This window comes from Coregonus lavaretus (genome assembly GCF_964263955.1).
Source record: "Coregonus lavaretus genome assembly, contig: HAP1_SCAFFOLD_3027, whole genome shotgun sequence".
Lineage (NCBI taxonomy): Eukaryota > Metazoa > Chordata > Actinopteri > Salmoniformes > Salmonidae > Coregonus > Coregonus lavaretus.
The window spans coordinates 37,575-50,000 of record NW_028165363.1 but is presented as its reverse complement, the minus strand read 5'-3'; the positions used below and the strand labels follow the sequence as shown (position 1 = coordinate 50,000).

The 12,426-nt window shown below is 49.4% G+C and overlaps 1 protein-coding gene across 2 annotated transcripts in view; it reads left to right on the top strand.

The window, feature by feature from the left end:
* Positions 1 to 10,320, top strand: part of LOC311115933 (fibroblast growth factor receptor substrate 2-like) — a 14,914-nt gene extending 4,594 nt beyond the window's left edge. For both annotated transcript variants that reach the window (XM_084191055.1, XM_084191056.1), the window contains exons 3-6: positions 190 to 376; positions 6,775 to 6,936; positions 8,140 to 8,303; positions 8,542 to 10,320. In XM_084191055.1, coding sequence (XP_084047181.1) covers positions 190 to 376; positions 6,775 to 6,936; positions 8,140 to 8,303; positions 8,542 to 9,903 — 1,875 coding nt within the window. In that variant the 3' untranslated portion in view covers positions 9,904 to 10,320. The remainder of the gene's footprint in view (positions 1 to 189; positions 377 to 6,774; positions 6,937 to 8,139; positions 8,304 to 8,541) is intronic.
* The last annotated feature ends 2,106 nt before the right edge of the window (positions 10,321 to 12,426 follow it).

Below are 12,426 nucleotides of genomic sequence, written 5' to 3'. Positions count from 1 at the left end.
CTCCCCTCCCTCTCTCTCTCCCCCTCCCTCTCCCCCTCTCTCTCTCCCTCTCCCCACTCTCCTCTCTCCCATCTCCCCTCTCTCCCCCTCCCTCTCCCTCTCCCCTCCCCTCTCCCTTCTCCCCTCTCCCCTCCCTCCCCCTCTCCCCCCTCCCTCTCCCCCTCTCCCCCTCCCTCTCTCTCTCTCCAGGTGATAAATGTAGATGATGATGGTAATGACTTAGGCTCAGGCTTGATGGAGCTGACAGAGGAGGAGCTTATCCTCCACACCAGGAAACGTGACACTGTCAAGTGGCCTTACCTCTGTCTGCGTCGCTACGGTTACGACTCCAACCTCTTCTCCTTCGAGAGCGGGCGACGATGCCAGACTGGACAGGGTACGCACTGACCGTCAAATATCACCTACTTTCTCTCACTATATTATCAATCCAATGTATTTATATAGCCCTTTTCACATCAGCAGTTGTCACAAAGGGCTTTACAGATACCCAGCCTAAAACCCCAAAGAGCGATGCAGAGGCAGAAGGATCTCTGTCTCTCTGTCTCTCTGTCTCTCTGTCGCTCTCTGTCTCTCTGTCTCTCTGTCTCTCTGTCTCTCTGTCTCTCTGTCTCTGTCTCTCTCTGTCTCTCTGTCTCTCTGTCTCTCTCTCTCTCTCTGTCTCTCTCTCTCTCTCTCTCTGTCTCTCTGTCTCTCTATGTCTCTCTGTCTCTCTCTCTGTCTCTCTGTCTCTCTGTCTCTCTCTGTCTCTCTACCTCTATGAACACTGGACACATGAAGGCTCTGACACTGTGTTGTCAGTGTTGTTCTTTCCAACTAGTGCCGAGGTTGTAGTCAGTCAACTGTGAGGTTGTAGTCAGTAGTCAGTGAACTGTGCTGTGAGGTTGGGGTCAGTAGTCAGTGAACTGTGCTGTGAGGTTGTGGTCAGTAGTCAGTGAACTGTGCTGTGAGGTTGGTAGTCAGTAAGTCAGTGAACTGTGCTGTGAGGTGGTAGTCAGAGTCAGTAACTGTGCTGTGAGGTTGGGGTCAGTAGTCAGTGAACTGTGCTGTGAGGTTGGGGTCAGTAGTCAGTGAACTGTGCTGTGAGGTTGGTAGTCAGTAGTCAGTGAAACTGTGCTGTGAGGTGTGTCAGTAGTCAGTGAACTGTGCTGTGAGGTTGGGGTCAGTAGTCAGTGAACTGTGCTGTGAGGTTGTAGTCAGTAGTCAGTGAACTGTGCTGTGAGGTTGGTAGTCAGTAGTCAGTGAACTGTGCTGTGAGGTTGGGGTCAGTAGTCAGTGAACTGTGCTGTGAGGTTGGTAGTCAGTAGTCAGTGAACTGTGCTGTGAGGTTGGTAGTCAGTAGTCAGTGAACTGTGCTGTGAGGTTGGGGTCAGTAGTCAGTGAACTGTGCTGCGAGGTTGGTAGTCAGTAGTCAGTGAACTGTGCTGTGAGGTTGGTAGTCAGTAGTCAGTGAACTGTGCTGTGAGGTTGGGGTCAGTAGTCAGTGAACTGTGCTGTGAGGTTGGGGTCAGTAGTCAGTGAACTGTGCTGTGAGGTTGGTAGTCAGTAGTCAGTGAACTGTGCTGTGAGGTTGTGGTCAGTAGTCAGTGAACTGTGCTGTGAGGTTGGGGTCAGTAGTCAGTGAACTGTGCTGTGAGGTTGTAGTCAGTAGTCAGTGAACTGTGCTGTGAGGTTGGTAGTCAGTAGTCAGTGAACTGTGCTGTGAGGTTGGGGTCAGTAGTCAGTGAACTGTGCTGTGAGGTTGGTAGTCAGTAGTCAGTGAACTGTGCTGTGAGGTTGGTAGTCAGTAGTCAGTGAACTGTGCTGTGAGGTTGGGGTCAGTAGTCAGTGAACTGTGCTGCGAGGTTGTGGTCAGTAGTCAGTGAACTGTGCTGTGAGGTTGGGGTCAGTAGTCAGTGAACTGTGCTGTGAGGTTGGTAGTCAGTAGTCAGTGAACTGTGCTGTGAGGTTGTGGTCAGTAGTCAGTGAACTGTGCTGTGAGGTTGGGGTCAGTAGTCAGTGAACTGTGCTATGAGGTTGTAGTCAGTAGTCAGTGAACTGTGCTGTGAGGTTGGTAGTCAGTAGTCAGTGAACTGTGCTGTGAGGTTGGGGTCAGTAGTCAGTGAACTGTGCTGTGAGGTTGGTAGTCAGTAGTCAGTGAACTGTGCTGTGAGGTTGGTAGTCAGTAGTCAGTGAACTGTGCTGTGAGGTTGGTAGTCAGTAGTCAGTGAACTGTGCTGTGAGGTTGGTAGTCAGTAGTCAGGTAACTGTGCTGTGAGGTTGGGGTGTGATCACCTGTGAGTTTGTGACTCTGACATATAGGACATTGTTAATTTGAGGTGTGTCAACGTTAACTCAAATCAAATCAAATTGTATTTGTCACATGCGCCGAATACAACAGGTGTAGACCTTACAGTGAAATGCTTACTTACAAGCCCTTAACCCACAATGCAGTTTTTAAGAAAAATAAGTGTTAAGTAAAAAATAGATAAGTTAAAAAGAAAAAGAAAAAACAAATAATTAAAGAGCAGCAGTAAAATAACAGTAGGGAGGCTATATACAGGGGGTACCGGTACAGAGTCAATGTGTTAGTCTATGTAATAACAGTAGGGAGGCTATATACAGGGGGTACCGGTACAGAGTCAATGTGTTAGTGGAGGTAATAACAGTAGGGAGGCTATATACAGGGGGTACCGGTACAGAGTCAATGTGTTAGTGGAGGTAATAACAGTAGGGAGGCTATATACAGGGGGTACCGGTACAGAGTCAATGTGTTAGTCTATGTAATAACAGTAGGGAGGCTATATACAGGGGGTACCGGTACAGAGTCAATGTGTTAGTGGAGGTAATAACAGTAGGGAGGCTATATACAGGGGGTACCGGTACAGAGTCAATGTGTTAGTCGATGTAATAACAGTAGGGAGGCTATATACAGGGGGTACCGGTACAGAGTCAATGTGTTAGTGGAGGTAATAACAGTAGGGAGGCTATATACAGGGGGTACCAGTACAGAGTCAATGTGTTAGTGGAGGTAATAACAGTAGGGAGGCTATATACAGGGGGTACCGGTACAGAGTCAATGTGTTAGTCTATGTAATAACAGTAGGGAGGCTATATACAGGGGGTACCGGTACAGAGTCAATGTGTTAGTCGATGTAATAACAGTAGGGAGGCTATATACAGGGGGTACCGGTACAGAGTCAATGTGTTAGTCTATGTAATAACAGTAGGGAGGCTATATACAGGGGGTACCGGTACAGAGTCAATGTGTTAGTCGATGTAATAACAGTAGGGAGGCTATATACAGGGGGTACCAGTACAGAGTCAATGTGTTAGTGGAGGTAATAACAGTAGGGAGGCTATATACAGGGGGTACCGGTACAGAGTCAATGTGTTAGTCGATGTAATAACAGTAGGGAGGCTATATACAGGGGGTACCGGTACAGAGTCAATGTGCGGGGGAACAGGTAGAGTTAAAGTGACTATGCATAGATAATAAACAGAGAGTAGCAGCAGCGTAAAAGAGGGGAGGGGGGGACAATGCAAATAGTCTGGGTAGCCATGATTAGCTGTTCAGGAGTCTTATGGCTTGGGGGTAGAAGCTGTTAAGAAGCCTTTTGGACCTAGACTTGGCGCTCCGGTACCGCTTGCCGTGTGGTAGCAGAGAGAACAGTCTATGACTAGGGTGGCTGGAGTCTTTGACAATTTTGAGGGCCTTCCTCTGACAACGCCTGTTATAGAGGTCCTGGATGGCAGGAAGCTTGGCCCCAGTGATGTACTGGGCCGTACGCACTACCCTCTGTAGTGCCTTGCGGTCGGAGGCCAAGCAGTTGCCATACCAGGCGGTGATGCAACCAGTCAGGATGCTCTCGATGGTGCAGCTGTATAACTTTTTGAGGATCTGAGGACCCATGCCAAATATTTTCAGTCTCCTGAGGGGGAATAGGCTTTGTCGTGGCCTCTTCACGACTGTCTTGGTGTGTTTGGACCATGATAGTTCGTTGGTGATGTGGACACCAAGGAACTTGAAGCGCTCAACCTGTTCCACTACAGCCCAGTCGATGAGAATGGGGGCGAGCTCAGTCCTCTTCTTTTTCCTGTAGTCCACAATCATCTCCTTTGTCTTGATCACGTTGAGGGAGAGGTTGTTGTCCTGGCACCACACGGCCAGGTCTCTGACCTCCTCCCTATAGGCTGTCTCATCGTTGTCGGTGATCCGGCCTACCACTGTTGTGTCATCGGCAAACTTAATGATGGTGTTGGAGTCGTGCCTGGCCATGCAGTCATGAGTGAACAGGGAGTACAGGAGGGGACTGAGCACGCACCCCTGAGGGGCCCCCGTGTTGAGGATCAGCGTGGCGGATGTGTTGTTACCTTCCCTTACCACCTGGGGGCGGCCCGTCAGGAAGTCCAGGATCCAGTTGCAGAGGGAGGTGTTTAATCCCAGGGTCCTTAGCTTAGTGATGAGCTTTGAGGGCACTATGGTGTTGAACGCTGAGCTGTAGTCAATGAATAGCATTCTCATGTAGGTGTTCCTTTTGTCCAGGTGGGAAAGGGCAGTGTGGAGTGCAATAGAGATTGCATCATCTGTGGATCTGTTGGGGCGGTATGCAAATTGGAGTGGGTCTAGGGTTTCTGGGATAATGGTGTTGATGTGAGCCATGACCAGCCTTTCAAAGCACTTCATGGCTACAGACGTGAGTGCTACGGGTCGGTAGTCATTTAGGCAGGTTATCTTAGTGTTCTTGGGCACAGGGACTATGGTGGTCTGCTTGAAACATGTTGGTATTACAGACTCAGTCAGGGTGCAGGTTGAAAATGTCAGTGAAGACACTTGCCAGTTGGTCAGCGCATGCTCGGAGTACACGTCCTGGTAATCCGTCTGGCCCTGCGGCCTTGTGAATGTTGACCTGTTTAAAGGTCTTACTCACATCGGCTACGGAGAGTGTGATCACACAGTCGTCCGGAACAGCTGATGCACTCATGCATGCTTCAGTGTTGCTTGCCTTGAAGCGAGCATAGAAGTAATTTAGCTTGTCTGGTAGGCTTGTGTCACTGGGCAGCTCGCGGCTGTGCTTCCCTTTGTAGTTTGTAATAGTTTGCAGGCCCTGCCACATCTGACGAGCGTCGGAGCCGGTGTGGTACGATTCAATCCATGCTGACTAAAGGATGAGGTGGTCTGACTCTGGTCTGTGTGTGTTTCTGCTGTTGGTAAAGGCTGACCTATAACACCTCAAAGCCCTGGCCTGACTGCCAGTCTGTTTGGGCTGTTATGCCAACTCCTTGTCACACCGAACATGTTTGGCTTGACAATGACAAATAGAGTTGTCAAGAGCACAAAGAGATCCGGGCCCAGGCTACCAAAGTCCCTCCCCTAGACACAATGGTGTTGCTGACCCGGTACCTGTATGGTATTGCTGACCCGGTACCTGTATGGTATTGCTGACCCGGTACCTGTATGGTTTGGCTGACCCGGTACCTGTATGGTATTGCTGACCCGGTACCTGTATGGTATAGCTGACCCGGTACCTGTATGGTATTGCTGACCCGGTACCTGTATGGTATAGCTGACCCGGTACCTGTATGGTATAGCTGACCCGGTATCTGTATGGTATAGCTGTATGGTACCTGTATGGTATAGCTGACCCGGTACCTGGATGGTATTGCTGACCCGGTACCTGGATGGTATTGCTGACCCGGTACCTGTATGGTATAGCTGACCCGGTACCTGTATGGTATAGCTGACCCGGTACCTGTATGGTATTGCTGACCCGGTACCTGTATGGTATAGCTGACCCGGTACCTGTATGGTATAGCTGACCCGGTACCTGTATGGTATTGCTGACCCGGTACCTGTATGGTATAGCTGACCCGGTACCTGTATGGTATTGCTGACCCGGTACCTGTATGGTATTGCTGACCCGGTACCTGTATGGTATAGCTGACCCGGTACCTGTATGGTATTGCTGACCCGGTACCTGTATGGTATAGCTGACCCGGTACCTGTATGGTATTGCTGACCCGGTACCTGTATGGTATTGCTGACCCGGTACCTGTATGGTATAGCTGACCCGGTACCTGTATGGTATTGCTGACCCGGTACCTGTATGGTATAGCTGACCCGGTACCTGTATGGTATTGCTGACCCGGTACCTGTATGGTATTGCTGACCCGGTACCTGTATGGTATTGCTGACCCGGTACCTGTATGGTATTGCTGACCCGGTACCTGTATGGTATTGCTGACCCGGTACCTGTATGGTATTGCTGACCCGGTACCTGTATGGTATTGCTGACCCGGTACCTGTATGGTATAGCTGACCCGGTACCTGTATGGTATTGCTGACCCGGTACCTGTATGGTATAGCTGACCCGGTACCTGTATGGTATTGCTGACCCGGTACCTGTATGGTATAGCTGACCCGGTACCTGTATGGTATAGCTGACCCGGTACCTGGATGGTATAGCTGACCCGGTACCTGTATGGTATAGCTGACCCGGTACCTGGATGGTATAGCTGACCCGGTACCTGTATGGTATTGCTGACCTGGTACCTGTATGGTATAGCTGTATGGTACCTACCTGTTCTCTCTAGCTGGTCTGATGGTAACAGTGTACTAAATGGATTGATTGGTTGATTGATTGGTTGGTTGATGGTGGTGATGGTATAGTGACTCCTGTAGTTGTTGGTGTAAACTTGCCCCCTGGTGTTTGAGGGTGTTTTAGGGTGGTGAGCGGTGACTTGGGGTTTCACTGTGTGTGAATCAGAGTCTAACCATTGGTGTCTCTCTCCCTGCAGGTATCTTTGCGTTCAAGTGTGTGCGGGCGGAGGAGATCTTCAACATGCTGCAGGACATCATGCACAACAACAGCATCAGCGTAGTGGAGGAGCAGGTGGTGGAGGTCAACCCTATAGGGTCTGTTGAGGCTGAGCTGCCCTGCACACCTCACACTGCTGCTGGTAAGACCTGTCACACTCACTCCTACCAGTTAGACCTGTCACACTCACTCCTACCAGTTAGACCTGTTACACTCACTCCTACCAGTTAGACCTGTCACACTCACTCCTACTAGTACGACCTGTTACACTCACTCCTACTAGTTAGACCTGTTACACTCACTCCTACCAGTACGACCTGTCACACTCACTCCTACCAGTTAGACCTGTTACACTCACTCCTACTAGTTAGACCTGTCACACTCACTCCTACCAGTTAGACCTGTCACACTCACTCCTACCAGTTAGACCTGTCACACTCACTCCTACTAGTTAGACCTGTCACACTCACTCCTACTAGTTAGACCTGTCACACTCACTCCTACTAGTTAGACCTGTTACACTCACTCCTACCAGTACGACCTGTCACACTCATTCCTACCAGTTAGACCTGTCACACTCACTCCTACCAGTTAGACCTGTCACACTCACTCCTACCAGTTAGACCTGTCACACTCACTCCTACCAGTTAGACCTGTCACACTCACTCCTACTAGTTAGACCTGTCACACTCACTCCTACCAGTTAGACCTGTCACACTCACTCCTACCAGTTAGACCTGTTACACTCACTCCTACTAGTTAGACCTGTCACACTCACTCCTACTAGTTAGACCTGTCACACTCACTCCTACCAGTTAGACCTGTCACACTCACTCCTACTAGTACGACCTGTCACACTCACTCCTACCAGTTAGACCTGTCACACTCACTCCTACTAGTTAGACCTGTTACACTCACTCCTACCAGTTAGACCTGTCACACTCACTCCTACTAGTTAGACCTGTCACACTCACTCCTACTAGTACGACCTGTCACACTCACTCCTACTAGTACGACCTGTCACACTCACTCCTACTAGTACGACCTGTCACACTCACTCCTACCAGTTAGACCTGTCACACTCACTCCTACCAGTTAGACCTGTCACACTCACTCCTACTAGTTAGACCTGTCACACTCACTCCTACCAGTTAGACCTGTCACACTCACTCCTACCAGTTAGACCTGTCACACTCACTCCTACTAGTACGACCTGTCACACTCACTCCTACCAGTTAGACCTGTTACACTCACTCCTACTAGTTAGACCTGTCACACTCACTCCTACCAGTTAGACCTGTCACACAAACACATTGTATGAATCGTATGTCTCTCCTCTTCCCAGCTCAAGGCTACTCTGTACCCACGTTACCAAACGGTATAGGACGCTACCCGTCGTTTGGTGAGGCCTCGTCGCGCCCTTCTAGCCGACACCCTTCTGTGGGCAGCGCCAGGCTGCCCTCTGTGGGAGAGGAGTCAACGCACCCTCTCCTGGCCTCGGACCAGTCGGTGAGAACGCCCCCCTTTGGTCATGGACCCCTGTGGATAACTGTTATTATCGATGCATTCAAAGCCACTGACTAAGAAGCATTGACTTTCTTGTTGCTGTATGATCAGATTATTTTCTCAACGAGTTGTTATTTTGTCTTTGTATTTAGTTTGAAGATGTTACTGATCCAGGCAGAGCAGTGGAATGTGTCAGTGTGTGTTTTTAAACTCTCTCCCTCTCTCTCTCTCTCTCTCTCAGGTCCACACCTACGTCAACACGTCTGGTGTACGGGATGACCTTCGCACTCGCCCCAGCAGCCACACCCCCTTGGAGCTGCGGCTGTCCAATCCGGAGACGACCTCCTCGCTAGCCACCGCCCCTCCGTCACCCACGGAGACAGACATGGACACAGAGCCTCAGGTGCTGCTGGAGCCAGAAGGGGTTACATTTATCCTCGGTCCCACACCGGCTCAGAGGAGGCAGAAGCAGACCCGTGGGGATGGGGACAGGGAGGCTGGTTCCAGAGGGTCTGGGGATGGGGACGGGGAGGCTGAGTCTAGGGGGTCTGGGGATGGAGAGATGGTGCTTGGGGTGTCTGGGTCTAACGGTGAGCCCAGCTCGGCAGCTCCCTCTGGGGGTCTGAACGGGAATGGGAACGGCTGTGTGGTGGGCTCCACCCTGGGTCTCCAGGCAGGAGACTGTGATACGGGGTATGACAGTGATGAACGCAAAGACGCCCCCCCTCCCCCTCTTCCTCCTAACCCTAACCCTCCACCTCACCCAGGAGCCAAACCCAGCACCATCTCCACCTATGAGCACCACAACGGCAACACCACCCATCCTTACGTCTCCACCCCTTTCCCTGTTCCAGCCCCCAACCCCCGGCGTAACCGCGCCGCCATCCCCCTCCCTGACTCCTCCCACAACGCCAACAACTCCGCCCAGCGGCGCACGGCGCTCCTTAACTACGAGAACCTTCCGGCGCTGCCTCCGGTGTGGGAGACGGCCAGGCGCTTCTCTGAGGGTGACGAGGAGGATGAAGAGGAGGTGTATCACGGATACGGACCAAAGACCCCCTCCCTTAACGGCTACCACAACCACCACCATCATCCTCACCACCATCATCATCATCCTCACCCCCAACTTCATCACCACGGTCTGGGTCTGGACCCCATGCACAACTACGTCAACACAGAGAATGTAAACGTCTCGCTCAGCGCCAAACTGGACTCTGCGCGGATCCTTCCGCGGGGGCGGGACTCTAGCGGCGTCTGTTCGACTCCCACTGTCTTTAACTTTGACTTCCGGTCGGGGCGATTGACGGGCGGACCGGGTGGGTTGGGGTTGGATCCCTTGCGGCAGCTGAACTACATTGAGGTTGAGATGGAGAAGGGCTCGGACTCCAGTGGGCCGCAGACGCCCAAGACCCCCACCACTCCCTGTGGTGTCGGCCTGGGCGGTCTCCTCCTCCCCCCTTCCACCCCAACGCGGCGGACGGAACTGTACGCCATGATCGACATCGAGCGCACGGCGGCCATGTCGAGTCTTCAGAAAGCACTGCCCCGTGACGACGGTACCTCTAGGAAAACCCGACACAACAGTACTGACCTTCCTATGTGAGCTTCACGACACTTAGCATACCTAGCCTACCAAGCACTGTCTGCATCTGAAATGGCACCCTGTTCCCTATATAGTGCACTACTTTTGACCATGACTATTCATAAAGTGTCTCAGAGTAGGAGCGCTGATCTAAAATCAGTTTGACCTTTTAGACCCGTAAGGAATCAGATTACGTGGACAGGGGGGGACCTGATCCTAGATCAGGACTTCTACTCTGAGATGCTTAATGCATAACGACCCAGGACCCATAGGGCTCTGGTCAAAATGAGTGCACTACATAGGGAATAGGGTGTGATTTGGGACGCGGAACCACTGTCGTCTTCTTCAGCTGCACCTGGACCTGACCCTTGTTGTTGTCATACTTTGTTATACCTACAAACTGAATGAAAAACACATTTGAAGACAGAAGGGCTGCAGATTTTTAACATGTCTTATTACTTCAAAAGGAAGTTACACTGTGTCCTGAAAGTAGCCTGGTCCCACATCTGTTTGTGCAGTCTTTGTCATGACAAGGAGTGGCACGATGGCACAAACAAGACCGGTACCCAGGCTATACTGAAAGCTTACCTGAAAGGCAACGATGGTAGATCGGGTACTCACCAATATAACACTATTTTTATTCCTGAGGTCATTTGATACCGTTAACTAATTAAAGAAGGAGTGAAACACCTTTAATTCTAGCCTGGTCACAGATCTGTCTGTGCTCTGTGTCTACACCATTGCTGTCATGGTCAAGCCAAACGATGAGTGACAGGGAGTTGGCATGACGGCACAAACAGACTGGTGCCCAGGCCACCTTTATTCCAGTGCCTGTGTAAGTTTAGCTTGCGGTGGGTGATGTGACAAACAGTGAGGTCTCTTTGAATGACGGACCTCATCACCAATCTCTCTTGGTACGAATCCTTTATAGTGCTGATCGTAAACTCAGATGGTCTCAGAGTAAACACTCATGTCGGTATCTGAAGCTCACTTCCGCGTTGCCCTAATGATTGTAGATTCCTATGGCGTCTAACATTACTGGACCTACCAGGGTTGGGCTCAATTCCATTTCATTCCCAGTCAATTCAGGAAGTACACCGAAATTCAAATTCTCTTCAATGAGGAAAATGTGGAATTGGGTTAACTTTCTGAATTGACGGAATGGAACTGACCCCGAGCCTGGAGTCTTCAGCCATGTCTTAGGGCACACTTCTTGGTACACTACAGAGTCACTTTAGCCACTACTAAATACAGACAGACAGTGTGTATGTATGAATGCCAAATTATATGATGGCCACAATGATGCTGTAATAATGTGTTTGGCTGTACTGAAAGTACCCAAATCATACCATTGGTATGCTTGTATGGCATCTTCATGCTCCAAGTTCATTCCATCAGGGTTGGGGTCCAATTACTTCACTATTGGGTCAATTCAGAAAGTCAGTTGGAATTTCAGTTTGCTTCCTGGATTGACAGAACTGAAAGGGAATACACGCCCACCCTGCAAACAATACTCAACGTGTACAGGGCCCTCTGGTGGTTGTTGGTGGTCTTAGTTCAGTCTGAAGTGTCATTCGAAACATTGTCGTGAACAAGGAAAACAAAAACCAAAGCGTTTATCACACAACGCTGTCAGTCAACCATGTTTCATAGGAGGAGTGTGGGTTCCAAAGTGTCATCTTCTGTTACCTGTTATCTCACTGTATCATATTGTACAAATTATTATTATATGTTCTAACTTGCATTATATTTTTTTCTACCTACATTTAAAAGAGTTAATAAACTATAGGAATTGTACAAAAAAGTAGTTTAATAGATATTGTTTATTAAAGAAATGAACTGTTAGCGGAAACCATGGATTATTTGCCAAACTCCTTTTTTTTCTATTCTAGAGTATGATGATTGTCACAGAGTTCCAGAATGCGATTGATTCCATTGGTTCCATTTACGATGTAAACATGACTTATTTCCTCTGTTTTGGTCTCAGACCACCAGACACTATAAAGGACTATGTAGTGAATTAAACAATTAATTACTCACTGGGCACAGACGTCAATTCAACGTCTATTCCACGTTGGTTGAACGTAATTTCATTGAAATGACGTGGAAACAACATTGATTCAACCAGTGTGTGCCCAGTGGGTCTACTGTTTAAAAACATAATGCCATAGTAGTGTATGGACTTTATATTGAGGGGGGGGGGGGGGGGAGATTTTGATATTTGCATTTTTCAGGTATGGAAATATATGTTTACCAAAATGTTAGTATTTTTTGACCAGAGGAAAAACCATACTGCGTATTTAGACGTCCACATCATTCTTAATACATATTCCATCACTGCCAACAGCACCCTATTCGTTTGTAGCATGGCAAAATACTAATAAAGAAATGGGACTAAGTGTTGCCTCTGCTGGTCTGTTTACTATTTGTGTCATAATTATCATTTGATAGCCTATTGTGTTGCTTCGGTTTTATCTTGTGTTTCAGCACTCAAATACAGTATTGAAGGAAGGAGAGTGACACCTGGTGGTAACGGAAGGGACA